This window comes from Stegostoma tigrinum, chromosome 1, assembly GCF_030684315.1.
Source record: "Stegostoma tigrinum isolate sSteTig4 chromosome 1, sSteTig4.hap1, whole genome shotgun sequence".
NCBI lineage: Eukaryota > Metazoa > Chordata > Chondrichthyes > Orectolobiformes > Stegostomatidae > Stegostoma > Stegostoma tigrinum.
The window spans coordinates 83,705,828-83,724,113 of NC_081354.1; the positions used below are offsets into that span (position 1 = coordinate 83,705,828).

The following is an 18,286-nucleotide window of genomic DNA, read 5'->3' on the forward strand; positions in this document are numbered from 1 at the left end:
AAAATTTAATTGTTTAACAAACTTATCTTCAAATGTCAAAAAATGGATTATTAATTCCTCATACACAAACTTAACTCATATCCCTTTAAAGTCAAACACGCACATGCTCATTTAAAAATAAGATGAACGGGACAGCTGACACAACAGTTTTTCAGGAATGTTGTGAGTGGAATATACGTAACAAGAGGGGATGTCTGTAGGTCAAGAATGCAAACAGTAAGGTGAAATGAGGTGACTTTCTTATGGTTTCATTTGATTTTTGGCAACGATATTTCATTATTAGTGACCATGGCAACCCTCAAGTTAGCAGCTGATCAGTTGGGTGTCCGTTTTGGCTTGAATTGGAAGTTTATGTTCTTTGCAGAGTCTTTTAGTGTGATTTCTTTTCCATTCACAGAGGGACAAAGAGTCAGCAGGCTTGGGCAGCAGGTTTCTGGTGGTCGAAGTGTCCAACTCTTTCCCCTTAGGAGGGAAAGACAGTGATCTGTGTGAAACTGCTACTTTTATTCAATCGAAAGGATTTTGCTGTGCAGTTTCTTTTGTTTCAACTCAAAGATAACAAATACCAGCATGTCTTCCAAAAGTATCAAATCCATTTTCTGTGTAAAAAAAGTTACACGCACTCTGTAACTGATAAGTGACCATGCAGTTCCACTTTTCTATTAGTTACAATTAGAAAAAAAAACTGCATCATTCAATAAACCTGTTCAGAAATCTCTTTTTCAGTTTATATTCCAAAACAAAAATGTACATGGTCCTTACACTGTCTGATTGCTAAATATTCCAAATTCTACCTTTGCAACTCTCCACCTTCATCTCTTCCTTTCTTGCTCTTTAAGCTTACCTCTGGCAAATCTTTGTGACCTCCTTATGCAAGCACAGAGGTGATAGATGAATAACACTTGATTCAGGTTCGGGTATAGCAGGATTTTTAACAAACTCACATTTAGAAGACAATTCAAAATAAAAGGTCAACCAGAGATGATGAAGATGATCTTTTAGAGTCATAGAGTCATACAGGATGGAAACAGACCCTTCAGTTCAACCAGTCCATGTCAACCATGCTCCCAGACTAACGTAGTCCCTCCTCCCTGTGCTTGGCCCATGTCCCGCCAAACATTTCCTAGTAATGAATTTATCCAAATGCCTTTTAAACATTGTAACGGTACCTGCATCCACCACTTTCTCTGGCAGTTTATTCCACACATGAACCACATTGTAAAAAAAATTGCCCATCATGTCCTTCTTAAATGATTTTCTTCTCACCTTAAAAGTATGCCCCCAAGTTTTGAACTATGTCACCCCAGAGGGAAAAGAAACAACCCTTGTTATTCAACTTATCTATGCCCCATGATTTTATAGACGTCAACAAGGTCATCCCTCAAACTCCTATGCTCGATTGAAAAATGTCCCAGTCTTTCCAGTCTACTTTTACATTTCAAATCCTACATTCCTGGCGATATCCTGGTAAATCTGCTGAACCATCTCCAGTTTAATAATATCCGTCCTGTAACAGGGGTCCAGAAATTCAACACTATTCCAGAAGAGGCCTCACCAACATCCTGTACAGCCTCAACATGTCATTCCAATGCCTTTCTAGCGTAACAGAAACAGAATGAGAGTTTCAGCAGCAGATGAGCTGAGGTACCTGGAGAAACGTGACGCACAGCTAAAATAACGTGGTTCTGCATTTGTAAAAATACAGAATAAGAAACAAAACTATATGTAAATAATCAGGTTTTAGCTCTCCTTTCTTAGGGTCGAATCTTCCGGTCGCAGAGCAGGTGAGATGAAAGACGGCAGGGAACTTATTTGGTTGGAAGCCCGTACGTCAGAATCCCAATGGCGAGATAAACTTTTGCATTTACATTCTCCAACCTTAATAAATAGGTCAACCTTCCTGAAGTCAGGAAATTGATTTGCATGCATTTGCATAAAAAAAGCCAATTTACTGGAATTAAGGTGAGGAGAAGGGGCGAAAAGAGGGAGGTTGAAGTGTTTGTCCACTCTTGTCTTGCCATGACTGCGCTGTATCCGTGGCTACAGAAATGGAGTACAGGTCCAAATGCAGAGCTGGTGTCCACCAGGCGTTCAAGACAGCTGCCACCTTTTTCTTGAAGGCTTCTAAGCACCTGCAAATCAGTGCCATAACATAGACGCATCGACGTTCCAAGTATCTCACTCTTAAGAAGGAACATTGGAGTGAGGTTAAATGGCAGTGCTACTTGTTTACTCATGAACAGGAGTCATATGCAGAATGTTCAACTTTGTATCCCTCAGGAGACCACTTGTGAAACATCGAGGCCCTTACATCAGATGGTAAGGGCTGTTGTGAGAAGTAGCAGGCTAGAACATGCTCAGCTAATTCACAATACAACCAATCAGAGACTTGTCAAGAACTACCCAGTTAAAAAGACAAAAATTTCTCTTCGTCCACCAACTTGGGTAGTTTGTTATTTTCTATGCATCAGGAGAGAATTTAAGATAAAGCAATGTGAATTTTGTTATAAATGCATCCTTGTGCATCCACAGACTGTAAGAAAAAATAGCTTAGCAATTCACAACTTAGCACCTCTCAGTAAAATGTTCATGAATCACAGTTTTTCAATGTTGGAAAAGCATGGGTGCCTAATCAATATCCAGTTCTGATTCATTTAGGCCACACTACTATATATTTAGATGTTGGGAAGAAAAAAAATAACTTTCTGATTATGAGAGACATGCGTTGTCTCAAGGGACAAACTGGTGATACCAACCCAGGAAAAGATGTAAGGCATGTCTGAAATTGGCATCTTCTGAATTCAGTAAACGTGCAGTGATAAAGATTCTTTGGTGGAGACAAAAAGTCTGGGAGGAGATGTACTATTGTATGTGAAAGAAAATTTGTTTATAATGACCATGAACTGATCAGGATGAGTTCAGGAAATGTGAAGAAGGTGAAGTGAGGGTATGACTAATGAGGGATTATAAACTTTGTTGACACCAACAGTTGCCGACATGGATCTTATAAATTTGTTCAAAAGAATGTTAGACAGTTGCTTGAAAACAATAAATTTTAAAAACTTTTGGAAACTGAACAGGGGAATGAATCAGACCAGTTTATCCAATACAATTGCCCACTAGCCACATGTAGTTTACTGCATTTTTGATTAGCAAGTAAAATTGTATAGTGGGCACTGTCATTATGCATATAAAACAATTATTTACGTGCCATATGCGAGTATTTTAGTTCATGTTGTTTGCTTTACTTCCTTGTTATTTTAAACAGTGCATCACTCTGGACTCCAGCACCATGGATACATCCAAAATATTGGGTCAAGAAGAGAGCTGTCCACATGATCGAGGCCATAATCAAAGTCACCATACCAGGGAAGGAACCCTGGCCATTATGAACATCTCCAACAGGACATGGCGTGTCAAAGAGCAAGCTGCAACCAATTGCATCTGGTAGGAGAGCAAAAGTAGGTTATGTATATGTCATTGTCCAAAGCAACATTCACAGCAATAAACATGTAAGAACATAACTGGAGTGGGGGACGATAGCCCGTTAATCCAGATAACATTCTGGGGATCTGGCTTTGAATCCTGTCATGGCAGATGTTGGAATTTGAATTCAATAAATACCTGGAATTAACAGTCTAATGATGGCCATGAATCCATTGCCGATTGTCAGGAAAAACCTATCTGGTTCACTAATGTCCTTTAGGGAAGGAAACTACCATGCTTTCCTGGCTTGGACTTCATGTGACTCTAGGCCCAAAGCAAAGTGGTTGACTCTTAACGGCCCTCTGGGCAATTAGAGGTGGGCAATAAATGCTGCCCTGGCCAGCGACGCCCTCATCCTGTGAATGAATATAGAGGAATAAAAACACAAGAAGAAGGAGCAGAAGTAAACCAATCAGAACCTCAAGCGTGCCCTACCAGCTAATCTGCCCCAGGCCTCAACTCCTCTTACATGCCAGCTCTTCATCATCACATGTCCTCAATAGTTAAAAAAAATGTCCATCACCTCAGTAAATACTTTTGGCGAGAACTCTCTGGTGTAAATAATTCCAGACGTTCACTGCACTCTGAGAGAAGAAATTCTTTCGCACCTCAGCCATGTTACAATTGCTGCACATAATCAAATAAAGATTCTTAGGCGGGGTTAATATTGCTTCAGAGATAGTAGGAGGGTCTAGGCCCAAAACGTCAGCTTTCCTGCGCCTCTGATGCTGCTTGGCCTGCTGTGTTCATCCAGATCTACATCTTGTTGTCTCAGATTCTTAGGCTTTTACTTTTACCAGTATTACTTATTCTAGTTTGATGTTCTGCTAAACTCTTCTGATTAGATTTTCTGCTCCATTTTGTCACACTTTTATCATCACTGCTTGTTCACTACTCTGCTTCACTGCTGACTCATTTCTTTTTGATTTTTTTACTGTTGATTCTCCTTCAATTGAACTCCTTCCTCCCACTAATAAATTTAAAGCCCCATTTACAACCCCAGGACACTGGCCCACTCATGGCTCAAATGAAGCCCATTCCAATAAAAAGTTCCTCCTTCCCACTTACCAGTGTCCCATGACTCAAAATCTTTCACCAGCATCGCTCTAACAATCACAGATTTTTATCTATAATTTTATTTGCACTAGGTTAAATTGCAAGTGGCTCAGGTAGCAATTTTGAGATTATTAATTTAATTAATGAATATTAATATTAATTTATACTAATTTGGCCTAAAACTGCTTGTAATCACTCAGCAGAATCTCTTTTCTTGTCCCGTATCATTGGTACCTACATGGACATCGACAACTGGATTCTTTCCCACTCTCTGCAAATTCCTTTCCAGCCTGGAAGTTATTATTTTAATCTTGAGACTGGACAGGTAACACAACCTTCAAAAATCTGTTCTCCCTGCAGAGAACAGTATCTATTCCTGCAACTGTGCTATCCTCTAATACAACTATATTCCTCATTTCCCCTCTCACTTGAATGGCATTCTGAGCGTTGATGCTTTGGTCAGTTCACTCATGCTCCTTGTATTCTGCACCCTTGCATACAGTCCTCTCAAGTTTCGTGAATTCAAATTACTTTGATAAATTTTTAGTTATTAATTGCATCAAGGGGAATGAAGAGAAACTGGGAATACCACTGTGAATTACAGGATCAACCATGATAATTTTGAATGGCAGGACAAGCTCAAATTGTCAAATGCCTTACTCCTATTCCTTGATTCAATGTTTCTAATGTGAACCATGTTTTGAAAATCAACTGTTGCATTCCCTCCACTTTGTTTCCTTTGATTGCTTCTGACATACAGTGCAGTGCAGTTTCATTCTGCTGCCCAGAGGAAACAGAGACCCCTACTTGAATGTTGTAAGAAAATTGAATTAAGAACTTGTAGCAAAGGGCTCTTGGGGAAAATTTATAATGATAGATCCATAGAGTCATACAGTATGGAAACAGACCCTTCGGTCCAATCAGTTCATGCCAAACAAAATCCCAAATGAAGTCAGTCCCACCATCCTGCTCCTGCTTCAGGTCCCTCCAAACCTCTCTTTTTCATGTACTTGTCCAAATGTCTTTTAAATGCTGTAATTGTGCCCACATCTGCCACTTCCTCACAACATTCATTCCACACACAAAACACCTTCAGTGTAAAAAAATTTACCACTCACATCTTTTCAAAATTTCTCTCCTCATACCTTAAAAATGTGACCCCCACTCCTGAAACCACCATCCCGGGGGAAAGACGCTACCACTAATCCTATCTATACTCCTCATGATTTTGTAAATTTCTATCAGGTCACCCCTTAAATCACAAAATGGCAGAATTTAGCAAAGTGTTTGAACATGATTTCATTAAATTCCAAAATTAAGGACTTGCATCTAAGTGGAACAACTTACATAGGTATGAGGGCTATGTTGTTTAAGACAGATGAGAAGAGTAAATAGGATACAATTGTAGACAAGCCATGGACGGATCAAAATAAATAATTTGCAAGAAATGTACATTCCGTGAAGGCACAAAAATTTGTCCTCTCAAGGCAAACAAAAAGGGCAGTAGAGACAACCCTGGTAATTGTAGACCAGTGAGCCTTACTTCGGTTGTGAGTAAAGTGTTGGAGAGGATTAAAAGAGATAGGATTTATAATAATATAAAAAGCAATAATTTGATTGGGGTAGTTAACATGTTTTTGTGAAGGGTAGGTCGTGTCTCAGTAAAGCGTTTGATAAGGTTCCCCATGGTAGGCTATTGCAGAAAATACGGAGGCATGGGATTGAGGGTGATTTAGCAGTTTGGATCAGAAATTGGGATAAAAGGCTCTTTTTCAGAATGGCAACCAGTGACGAGTCGTGTCCTGCAGGGTTAAGTGTTGGGGCCACAGCTGTTCACCTTATATATTAATGATCTGGAAGAAGGCTCTGGCGGCATTCTGGTGAAGTTTGCCGATGATACAAAGATAGATGGACAGGCAGGTCATACTGAGGAGGTGGGGAAGCTGCAGAAAGATTTAGATAGTTTAGGAGAGTGGTCCAGGAAATGGCTGATGAAATTCAATTTGAGTAAATGTGAGGTTTTGCACTTTGGAAAAAGGAATACAGGCATGGACTATTTTCTAAATGGTGAGAAAATTTGCAAAGCGGAAGTACAAAGGGATCTGGGAGTGTTGGTCCAGGATTCTCTAAAGGTTAACTTGCAGGTAGAGTCCGTAATTAAGAAAGCGAATGTAATGTTGTTTGCTCAAGAGGGTTGGAATATAAAACCAAATCTCCCCTTCCCCCACCGCATCCCAAAACCAGCCCAGCCTGTCTCTGCCTGCCTAACCTGTTCTTCCTCTCACCCATCCCTTCCTCCCACCCCAAGCCACATCTCCATTTCCTACCTACTAACCTCATCCCACCTCCTTGATCTGTCCGTCTTCCCTGGACTGACCTATCCCCTCCCTACCTCCCCACCTATACTCTCCTCTCCACCTATCTTCTTTTCTCTCCATCTTCGGTCCGCCTCCCCCTCGCTCCCTATTTATTCCAGAACCCAGATTCCATCCCCCTCTCTGATGAAGGATCTAGGCCCGAAACATCAGCTGTTGTGCTCCTGAGATGCTGCTTGGCCTGCTGTGTTCATCCAGCTTCACACTTTGTTGTCTTGGATTCTCCAGCATCAGCAGTTCCTATTACCTCTGATATAAAAGCAGTGATGTGCTACTGAGGCTTTATAAAGCTCTAGCTAGGCTCCATTTAGAATACAGTGTCCAATTTTGGGCCCCACACCTCAGGAAGGACATACTAGTCCTGGAGCGTGTTCAGCGGAGATTCACATGGATGATCCCTGAAATGGTAGGTTTAACGTATGATGAACAGCTAAGGATCCTGGGATTGTACTCATTAGAGTTTAGAAGGTTGAGGGGAGATCTAATAGAAACTTACAAGATAATGTATGGTTTAGAAGGGGTGGACGCTAGGAAGTTGTTTCCGTTAGGCGGGGAGACTAGGACCCGTGGGCACAGCCTTAAAATTAGTGGGGGTAAATTTGAAATGGAAATGAGGAGACATTTCTTCAGCCACAGAGTGGTGGGCTTGTGGAATTCATTGTCATGGAGTGCGGTGGAGTCCGGTACGTTGGATGCCTTCAAGGCAGAGATTGACAAATTCTTGATCTCAGAAGGAATCAAGGTCTACGGGGAGAGTGCAGGGAAGTGGAGTTGAAATGCCCATCAGCCATGATTTAAATGGTGGAGTGGACTTGATGGTCCGAATGGCCTTACTTCCACTCCTATGTCTTATGGTCTAAACCTTATTGGGTTCTTTGAGAAGGCGACCAAACAGGTGGATGAGGGTAAAGCAGTTGATGTGGTGTATATGGATTTCAGTAAAGCATTTGATAATGTTCCCCATGGTAGGCTATTGCAGAAAATATGGAGGCATGGGATTGAGGGTGATTTAGCAGTTTGGATCAGAAATTGGCAAGCTGTAAGAAGGCAAACGGTGGTGGTTGATAGGAAATGTTCCTCCTGGAGTTCAGTTACTAGTGGTGTACCGCTAGGATCTGTTTTGGGGCCACTGCTATTTGTCAGAGGGCGTAGAAGGATGGGTTAGTAAATTTGTGGATGAAATTAAAGTCGGTGGAGTTGTGGATAGTGCGGAAGGATGTTGCAGGTTACAGAGCGACATAGCTAAGCTGCAGAACTGGGCTGAGAGGTGGCAAATGGAGTTTAATGCGGAAAGGTGTGAGGTAATTCACTTTGGAAGGAGTAACAGGAATACAGAGTACTGGGCTAATGATAAGACGCTTGGTAGTGTGGATGAGCAGAGAGATCTCTGTGTCCCTGTGCATAGATCCCTGAAAGGGTCCACCCAGGTTGATAGGGTAGGGTTGTTAAGAAGGCATACGGTGTGTTAGGTTTTTTTGGTAGCGGGATTGAGTTTCGGAGTCAAGAGGTCATGTTGCAGCTGTACAAAATTCTGATGTGGCCACACTTGGAGTATTGCGTACTGTTCTGGTCGCCGCTTTATAGGAAGGATGTGGAAGCATTGGAAAGGGTGCAGAGGAGATTTACCAGGATGTTGCCTGGTATGGAGGGAAGGTCTTATGAGGAAATGCTGAGGGACTTGAGGCATTTTTCGTTAGAGAGAAGAAGGTTAAGAGGTGACCTAATAGAGACATACAAGATGATCAGAGGATTAGATAGGGTGGATAGTGAGAGCCTTTTTCCTCGGATGGCTAGCACAAGGGGACATAGCTTTAAGTTGAGCGGTGATAGACATAGGATAGATGTCAGAGTTGGGTTCTTTACTCAGGGAGTAGTGAGGGTGTGGAATGTTTATCCAATGACCATATAAATGCCCTTAAACTTGGCGAGTCTACTGCTGTTGCAAACAAGATATGAATAAACAAGATATTTTTGAGCTGACAGGCTATAACCAGTTGTGAAATGCAAGGATCTGTATTTGAAACTTAGCTGTTCACAGTCTATATTAATAACTTAAGATGATGGGCTGATTTTATAACATTCTAATTTGCAAATGATCCAAAATTAGCTGGGAAATAATCAGTGAGAAGTGCATTAGAGTTTGTAGGGGATATGGTAACATTGGCTGCATGGACAAAAGGGAAAAAAAGACTTTCAATTATTTTAGCACTTCATGTCCATTGACATGTCAAAATCTGAATTATTTTGAATTATAGTTGCTGCTATAATGTAGTAAATATAGCAGCCAGGTTACACATAATGAATTCACAAACAGTAATGTGATAATAACCAGCTAGTCTTCTTTTTGTGACAAAAACAGAAAATGCTGGAGGAACTCAGAAGATCTGACATCTGTGGAGAAAAAGCAGAGTTAATGTTTTGGATCCAGTAACCCTGCTTCAGAACTGATTGAAGTTAGGAAAAGGTTGGCATAAAAGTGGAAGGTGGAATGGGGATAGGAAGAAATGATAGATGGAGATGGAGTCCAGAGAGAGAGAGAATAGCAATTGGGCAGAAAAAGGAATGGGCAAATGGCCAGCCTGGGAGAATCCTTGGCTGCTAATGGGACTATTAATAGCTGACAATGGGTTGGTTGTGGCAGCAGCCCATGTGTTAATAAAGCCTGCTATTTTGGGGAGTTCAGTGAAGAACACGGAAGTAGGTGTTCAGGCCCTAAAATTATTGAACATTTTTATATCAAGCACGGAAGGGGGGCGGCATGGTGGCTTGGTGGTTAGCACAGCTGCCTCACAGTACCAGGGACCCAGGTTCAATTCCATGCTTGGGCAACTGTGTGTGGAGTTTGCACATTTTCCCCATGGTGCATGGTTTCCTCCAGGTGCTCTGGTTTTCTCCCACAGTCTAAAGATGTGCAGGCTAGGTGGATTGGCCATGCTAAATTTCCCATCGTGTTCAGGGATGTGTAGATCAGGTGGGTTGTACAGGGATGGGTCTGGGTGGTCTCTGAGGGTCAGTGTGAACTTGTTGGGCCAAAGGGAATGAGAAGAAAATGAAACTTTGCTCTTCCAGTTTGTGCTGAACTTCTCTTTGTGATGTTGGTTGGTGCTTAAATGAGGGCCAGAACTCCACAGATAGTTCTTCTGCTTTTCTTTGAAATAATGCCATGGGACCCTTTACTGTACATGCGGGAAGATGGGACCTTGAGTTAAGATTTCATCTGGAAGATGGTGCCTCCAACACTGAAGTGCTCCTTCAGTGCTGCACTAGACTGTCAGCCTTCATTTTTGTGCTGAAGCCAGAACCTTATGGGTAGAGTGGTACCAGCTTCTCCATGGCTAACATATAAAAACAAGATGGTGATGGGAACATCGATCCGTATGCAATCCATAGTAGCAGATTCGTTTTTTTCTAATCGACCAAAAATTCCATTATATCCATAAACATGGCTGATATCTCTATTAAAAAAATTGTGTAGCTACTTGTGAAAATAAAAACTACACTTTCTTGGTGCTCATTAATAACTACTGATGAATAAATAGTGAGTTGTGCTTTTGTTTTCTTGTCTAAGTCCTCAATTTTGTTAAGCATTGCTCAAAACTTCATTGAGTAAAATGACTTTAATCTTTTCCGATTGAGGGAAACAGTACATTCATAGTGATCTAAATATGTTAACTGGCTAGGAGTTGTCTCCATTTGGAAGTGTCTCCGAATAAACAGCAACAGACATCCCAAATTAGACCATGGATCGAGCCACAATCACATTGAACTACGGCAGACGCTGGAAGGATAAATATCCCCACTAAGCCCGCCCGTTCATAGCCACACCCCCCTCATAGCCACGCCCCGGCATCGGGAGACCCGCCAGGCCCGCCCCCTGCGGTGCCTGCGCTTAGATCACCATCTCGCGAGAGGCAGTTTGAAATTTCTGGCGGTTGTTGTTGGCGGTTCGCGCTGAGAGCGGGTAAACAAAAAGGGGGCTGCTTTGTGGCAGAGCGGACTCGAGAGAATCATAGACAGCTAGAGAGGTGAGACCGCGGGGGCGGGGATTATCGGGGAAGGCTGAGGCTGGGGAGTAGTTGATGGGATGGGGAGGGGGGTGAGGGCTGTCGGTGGCGGGGAGGTGTGGGCAGGCGGGAATGGGGAACCGAAGGTGAGTCTGAGGTGGGGTTGGGGGCGATTGGGCAGATGTAGTTCCGACAGGGTTGGGTGGTGGGATGAGTGATCATCAGTGTCAAAGATTAGGCAGGATATTTTTAGTCCTAGGTCTTGTGTTTTCTGTCTGGCTTCAGTGAGGAGGATCACTGAAGATCTTATAGGAATTTATGACTCACATCCCTGCCTTCGTGACTCATCACAGTGATGCTTTGAAAACTTGGAGCAAGCCTATCTTCACAGTAGCAACACTGACTAGGACATCTCCAACTGTTGGGCCGTCCATTCCAATCTGATGCCATACGTTGTCACTTCACTAGTAGTTGGAAGATCTGCTGTTTGATTCAAAGTTGCTCCTAGTTAATACTTTTTCTAAATTGCACAAATCCTCAATGCTTATCTCACACAGGACTGGTGGGGACATTTGTCCCGTGGAGCGGCATGGTGGCTCAGTGGTTAGCACTGCTGTGTCACAGCTCCAGGGACCTGGGTTTTGTGTGGAGTTTGCAGATTCTCCCTGTGTCTGTGTGGGTTTCCTCCCACAGTCCAATGATGTCCAGGTTAAGCGAAATAGCCATGCTAAATTGCCCATAGTGTCTGGGGGATATGTAGGTGAGGTAGAATAAGCAAGGGAAATGCAGAGTTACAACAATGGGGTAGGATGGGACAGGTCCAAATGGGATCCCCTTCGGAGAGTCGGTGTGGACTCGATGGACAGAATAACCAGCTTCCGTGCTGTAGGGATTCTATGATTCTTCATATTCACAACTGAACAAAACTTTTTAACCGTTGGAATTATAACTGCTTTGAAAGATCCTGTTGGACAGTAATTTATGATTCATTAAATTTATATTGTCTGTTTCAGATTTTTTTCCATATAAATGGGTACACAAAAAAATCAAATGCTCCAAATACAACAAGCCTTTGAAAAGGCCCAGAAAGGACATCAAAATCTTGCAAAGTTGGTGGCAGGTCTTAAACAAATATACAATCAGGTACAGTGAATTGCATAGTATTTAGACAAGACTGCAGTATATCAAATTTCCTTACCAGAAATTGTATCAGAGATAATGGGAACTGCAGATGCTGGAGAATCCGCGATAACAAAGTGTGGATCTGGATGAACACAGCAGGCCAAGCAGCATCTTAGGAGCACAAAAGCTGACGTTTCGGGCCTAGCCTTCATCAGAAAAGGGAGATGGGGAGAGTGTTCTGAAATAAATAGGGAGGGGGGGTGCGGATCGAAGATGGATAGAGGAGAAAATAGGTGGAGAGCAGACAGACAAGTTAAAGGGGTGGGGTGGAGCCTGTAGAGGTGAGTGTCAGTGGGGAGTGGGTATGTCAGTCTGGGGAGGACAGACAGGTCTAGGGAGTGGGATGAGGTTAGTAGGTAGGAAATGGAGGTGTGGCTTGAGGTGGCAGGAGAGGTAGGTGAGAGGAAGAACAGGTTAGGGAGGTGGGAACAAGCTGGACTGGTTTTGGGATGCAGTGGAGGGAGGGGAGATTTTGAAGCTTGTGAAATCCACATTGATACTATTGGGCTGCAAGGTTCCCAAGCAGAATATGAGTTGCTGTTCCTGCACCCTTTGGGAGGCATCGTTGTGGCACTGCAGGAGGCCCAGGGTGGACAAGTTGTCTAAGGAATGGGAGAGGGCATTGAAATCGTTCGCGACTGGGCTGTTTATTGTGAACCGAGTGTAGATGCTCTGCAAAACAGTCCCCAAGCCTCCGCTTGGTTTCCGCGACGTAGAGGAGGCCACAACCGGTACAGCGGATGCAGTATACCACATTGGCAGATGCACAGGTGAATGCATCATCCTCCGACACTTCCGCCATCTACAACCCGACCCCACCACCAAAGACATTTTTCCCTCCCCACCCTTGTCTGCTTTCTGGAGGGACCATTCTCTCCGTGACTTCCTTGTCCGCTCCACACTCCCCTCGACCTCCTCCACACCTGGCACTTTCCCCTGAAACCACAGGAACTGCTACATTTGTCCCGACACCTCCTCCCTTACCCCCATCCCAGGCCCCAAGAAGACTTCCCACATCAAGCAGAGTTCACCTGCACATCTGCCAATGTGGTATACTGCATCTGCTGTACCTGTTGTGGCTCCCTCTGCATCGGGGAAACCAAGTAGAGGCTTGGGGACCGCTTTGCAGAACATCTACGCTCGGTTGGCAATAAACAACTGCACCTACCAATCGTGAACCATTTCAACGCCCCCTCCCATTCCTTAGATGACATGTCCATCCTGGGCCTCCTGCAGTGCCACAACGATGCCACCCAAAGGGTGCAGGAACAGCAACTCATATTCCGCTTGGGAACCCTGAGGCCCAATGGTATCAAGTGGATTTTACAAGCTTCAAAATCTCCCCTCCCTCCATTGCATCCCAAAACCAGCCCAGCTCATCCCTGCCTCCCTAACCTGTTCTTCCTCTCTCGTATCCCTTCCTCCCACCTCAAGCTGCACCTCCATTTTCTACCTACTAACGTCATCCCGCCCCCTTGACTGCTTGACCTGTACGTCCTCCCTGGACTGACCTATCCCCTCCCCACCTACACACACCTCTACAGGCTCCATCCTCGACCCTTTAACTTGTCTGTCTGCTCTCCACCTATCTTCTCTATCCATCTTCGATCCGCCTCCCCCTTTCTCCCTATTTATTTCAGAACCTTCTCCCCATCTCCCTTTTCTGATGATGATTCTCGGCCTGAAACATCAGCTTTTGTGCTCCTAAGATGCTGCTTGGCCTGCTGTGTTTATCCACCTCCGCACTTTGTTAACCAGAAATTGTATTTGTTGCATTTCAAGTCTAGATTGATCACTTCAAAGTGAATTTAAACAATTTGCTTTGGAATTTTAATATAAATCAGAAACATTATCTAGGAAACTATTCATCATTTTTTTATTCTGACACCTAGCTAGAAACAGATGCTTCCAATCCCTTATCTGTATTTATTATTAATCCATTCTCTGATTTTTGCCTCCAATTGCTAACAATTTGTGCTCAAGTAGTAGCCTTTTATTTGGAGTTTCTTTCAGGGGGTCTTTCACACAGTACTTAACATGATCTGTTCAAACAAAAAGTCAGACTGACCTGACAGGCTTTTCTGCGACAGAATTCAAGTTGGCTGTGGTTGATAAAGTTCTTGTCACAGTTTTAACTTGGCTTAGGAGGTAGCATTATGGCCAAATCAGAAGGTTATGCATACCAGCCGTGTTACAGAAATGAGTCCTCATTAGTAACTGTTGGGACACTCCAAGGATAAAATAAGATGCCATTTAATTTATAGGTGGTGATTGTGAATATTCTTGAATGTTTTTGAATCTGTCATTTTATCCAGTGACCAGTTTTGCTGGCTTCTTTTGAAAATGATTCCTGAAATTACTTAGTCTAGTTTAAGTTTTGCATTGACCCTTGACTTGGAATGGCTATCAACCTCCATGCATCCCATCTCCTAATAGTTTGAATCAGTACCATAATCTCTGACATTAACTTTGAGGCTTTTTGCCATGATGTTTTGGTCTGCTTTCTTGAAAAAGGATGTACTTGCACTGGAGGCGGTGCAGAGGAGGTTCACTAGGTTGATTCTGGAATTGAGAGTGTTGGCTTATGAGGAGAGATTGTGTAGACTGGGACTGTACTCATCATATTATATTTAGAAGTATGAGGGGACATCTTATCTACTCCCTTCATTACTTTATATATTTGTACAAGAATGAGGCAGGGAGGTTGTTTCCATTGGCAAGTGGAACAAGAACGGGAGGCAGTACATAGCCTCCAAATAAGGGAGAGCAGATTTAGGACTGTGTTGAGGAAGAACTTCTTCACCCAAAGGGTTGTGACTCTATGGAATTCCCTGTTCAGTGAAGCAGTTGCGGCTACCTCCTTGAATGTTTTTAAGGCAAAGATAGATAAATTTTTGAACAGTAAAAGAATAGAGGGTTTTGGTCAGTGGGCTGTTAAGTGGAGCTGAGTCCATGGCGGAGCGGGCTTGAAGGGCCAGATGGCTGACTCGTGCGCCAATTTCTTAAGTTCATATGGAATGTTGTTCTTCATTGGTAGATATATAAAATACAAAAGTAGGGATATAATGATGAAACTGCAGGTGTTTTTTTTAAGCTCTTAATCCACCATAATGAAAGTAGGTTTTTTTATAAAAAGAGAAAATCACTTTTTGAGCTTTTTCTTGAAGCACTGTCACCACATTACAGGAAAGATGCATTTGGAGAGAGTGCATAAAAGAGTTTACTAGAATATTGCCAGGTTTGGAGAGGTGTAGTTACAAGGAGAGATTGGAGAAGTTGGGGTTATTTTCCTTGGAACATGGATATACAAAATTAAGGGTGCGGAGAGAGATTAGACAGGGTGAACCTGCTGCTCTTGGTAGAGGGTTCAAAAACCAGGAGACATAGTTTCAAGCTGAGTGGAAAAGAGGCAACATGAGGAAAAAGTTTTTTTTTTACACACAGAGGGTGCTGGGTGTCTGGAATTTGCTGCCTGAGTTGGTGGTAGAAGCAGACATCCTAAACTCTTTTTAAAAACACCTGGCTCTGTACTTTAAGTGCTGTAAGCTGCAGGCTATGGGCCGTGTGTAGGAAGATGGGATTAGAAGGGGTATCTTGGTGTTTTTTGGCATGGATAGATGGCCTGTTTTTGTGCTCTATCATTTATATAGTTCTATACTCTATATTAACATGGCAAATTATATTTCAGCTGCAGAATGAAGATAAAAATATGTTTCATGAAGAATTTATCAATTTGTTGAAGTATCCCATGACTATTTACAAGCGAGAGCCAGCAGTAGAACGAATAATTGAGTTTGTTGCAAAATTTGTTACTTCATTTGAAGAGCGTGGAGATGAAGAAAGTGACGAAGAAAACTCTTTCATGATGTTCCTATTTTGTTTTCTGCTCAAGGTGCAGTATTATTTCTGAAGATTTTTTATGCCGAAACAGCATGGGATTTAACTGCTGTTTCATTTTACTTGCCAAAATCTGGTTGATAATGGCTTTCCTCCTGGTATATCATTTATCTATATGAAAATGCATTTGCATTGTAAAAGAAAATCTAATGCAAAATCACCATTTGTCCTTTGTGCAGTTTGGATACTGCAACTTGGTTTGTTGTCCAAGAAAGTCTTTTTTTTTGAAAAACTCTGCTGTGATTTAAAAACTAACTTTGAATTGGCAACTTTTTTATGGTGTTTAGCAAATTTATTTTGTCTTTTTTAAAAATGTCGAGCATACAAAATCAAAATTGCTGTTTTTAAGATGGTGGGGCTATTCTTGTTCTCTTCCCCCCCCCCCCCAAAAACACGCGTGCACACATGCATGCACACACTGTTATTCCCATTGAATTATTGTAACTCTGTTGAATTTTATTGTTTGTTATATGTTTGCACTCAACTCCCATTAAAATATGAATGTTTGCTGTTTCTGGACATGTTTGTAAAATAACTGCCATATTTACCAGCATAACTGGAGCTGCTGTTCAAAATAATATGCATTTAGGTGCTCTGAAACAAACAATATTGTGTTTTTTTTTAAAAAAACTCTTAATCCATCATATTGGATGTAGGTCTTGTGTTTTATTTTAAAAGAAAGAATCACTTTTTGAGCTTTTCTTGAACTCGAATGATTTATCCAGTGCAAGACCAATGTCTTGATTTGTTAGGTGAAGTTCTCACAGATGCTGAGTAAACTTGTATGAATTGTGACAAAACTAATTCTTAAAGTATACAGATTTAATGCAAACCGAAGCTTTTTGAATGTTTGACAAATTGACATTGTTTCTTTCATTAAGTTTCAAGATTAGTTATGAATTTGATTTGGATGTGACTGTGCTTTGGCTGGGATCATTGATTTTCATTTTTAACCTTCTGCTAACAGTCTCACAATGCCTGTAGTCACTCTGTTCGATTCCGTGCCTGCCAACTTATCAACAAACTTCTTGGCAGTATGTCAGAAAATGCACAGATTGATGATGAGCTATATGACCGTATCTATGAAGCTATGTTAGTGAGATTAAAGGACAAGTTTCCAAATGTGCGAATACAGGCTGTATTTGCGTTGTCCAGACTTCAAGACCCCACTGATGAAAATTGTCCAGTAATTGATGGTAAGTATTGGTATCTATTCAGTCTATTTGTTTACTGTGAACACTGGCAGTTGAACTTTTTAAATCTGTGTGCCATCATAAATATTGGATATTCCGTTTTTTTAAAAATTGAGATGAAGTTAAATAATGGTTTAGAGTTTTTTAAATGTCCATGATGCAAGTTTTGTTTTTGTATGGCTTGGCTTTTAACCTAGGTTATATGGAGATAGTGAAAACAAAGCTGCCACAGTTTGTTTAGCATTGTAAGGGGATATGATCATAACTGGGAGACCATTTCTGTATTTTTATGTGGAAGAGGGAAGTTTGTATAACCTAGCAATCATTTAAAACTGTTCTCTCTATGTATGCACATGTGCAATGCGGAAAGTTTCTTCTGCAAAATGTGCTACTTATATAAAGTAAATTGGCTTGAATTTTGCAGTCATTGGCAAATTAAGGGCACTTGTTGCTGATCTCTAAGAAATTTGCTCACAAAGATCTAGTAATCTCTGGTTGACATTTCCAATTTCATAGCAGGAGTTTAAATTTTGATGTCTTAGGATGTAGCATTGGAAATGTGGGAAATTAAAAGCAGCTAACCTCTTAAATTTTTATTTAAACTTTTGTTCAACAAAGTATGTGTATGTGTGCGGTGAGATGGAAACTAATAACAAAGTTGAGCAAATATTAAAAATAAATTGTTTTATCAATTTTTTTAACCATTATGGAAAATAAATGACGCACTGTGTGGGTAACATTAGCTTCCTAGCACTACGATGGGTATTTGGTAGTAACTATAATGTTATTAAAGCCCAATTTTATCTAATTTACTTAGGGATAATTTCCTCAGGGTTTTGGTATTGATGTTCTTGTCAACTCAGATCTCCAGTGCGAAAGCAGTCTCTGGGAATCTCTACAGTGCATCCTAAGAAAGATTATAGATTTACTGATAGTTTCTGGATTTGTTATTATACACATGTCCAAACTCCCAAAGTTGCTGTCATTACATTGGAGTGGTGAGATTTCCAAAGACTGACATTTTTGATGTAATTTCCACAGCAAAATTTGGCCATCGCTGGTGACTAGACGTGGAAGTGTCTAATTTTAACTT

At 41.7% G+C, this 18,286-nt stretch overlaps 1 protein-coding gene across 1 annotated transcript in view; it reads left to right on the plus strand.

Annotated features, from left to right (window-relative positions):
• Window positions 1-10,829: 10,829 nt before the first annotated feature.
• Window positions 10,830-18,286, plus strand: part of ncapg (non-SMC condensin I complex, subunit G) — a 70,604-nt gene continuing 63,147 nt past the window's right edge. Inside the window, exons 1-4 of the mRNA XM_048549173.1 lie at window positions 10,830-10,942; window positions 11,935-12,064; window positions 15,792-15,995; window positions 16,968-17,196. Coding sequence (XP_048405130.1) covers window positions 11,951-12,064; window positions 15,792-15,995; window positions 16,968-17,196 — 547 coding nt within the window. The 5' untranslated portion in view covers window positions 10,830-10,942; window positions 11,935-11,950. The remainder of the gene's footprint in view (window positions 10,943-11,934; window positions 12,065-15,791; window positions 15,996-16,967; window positions 17,197-18,286) is intronic.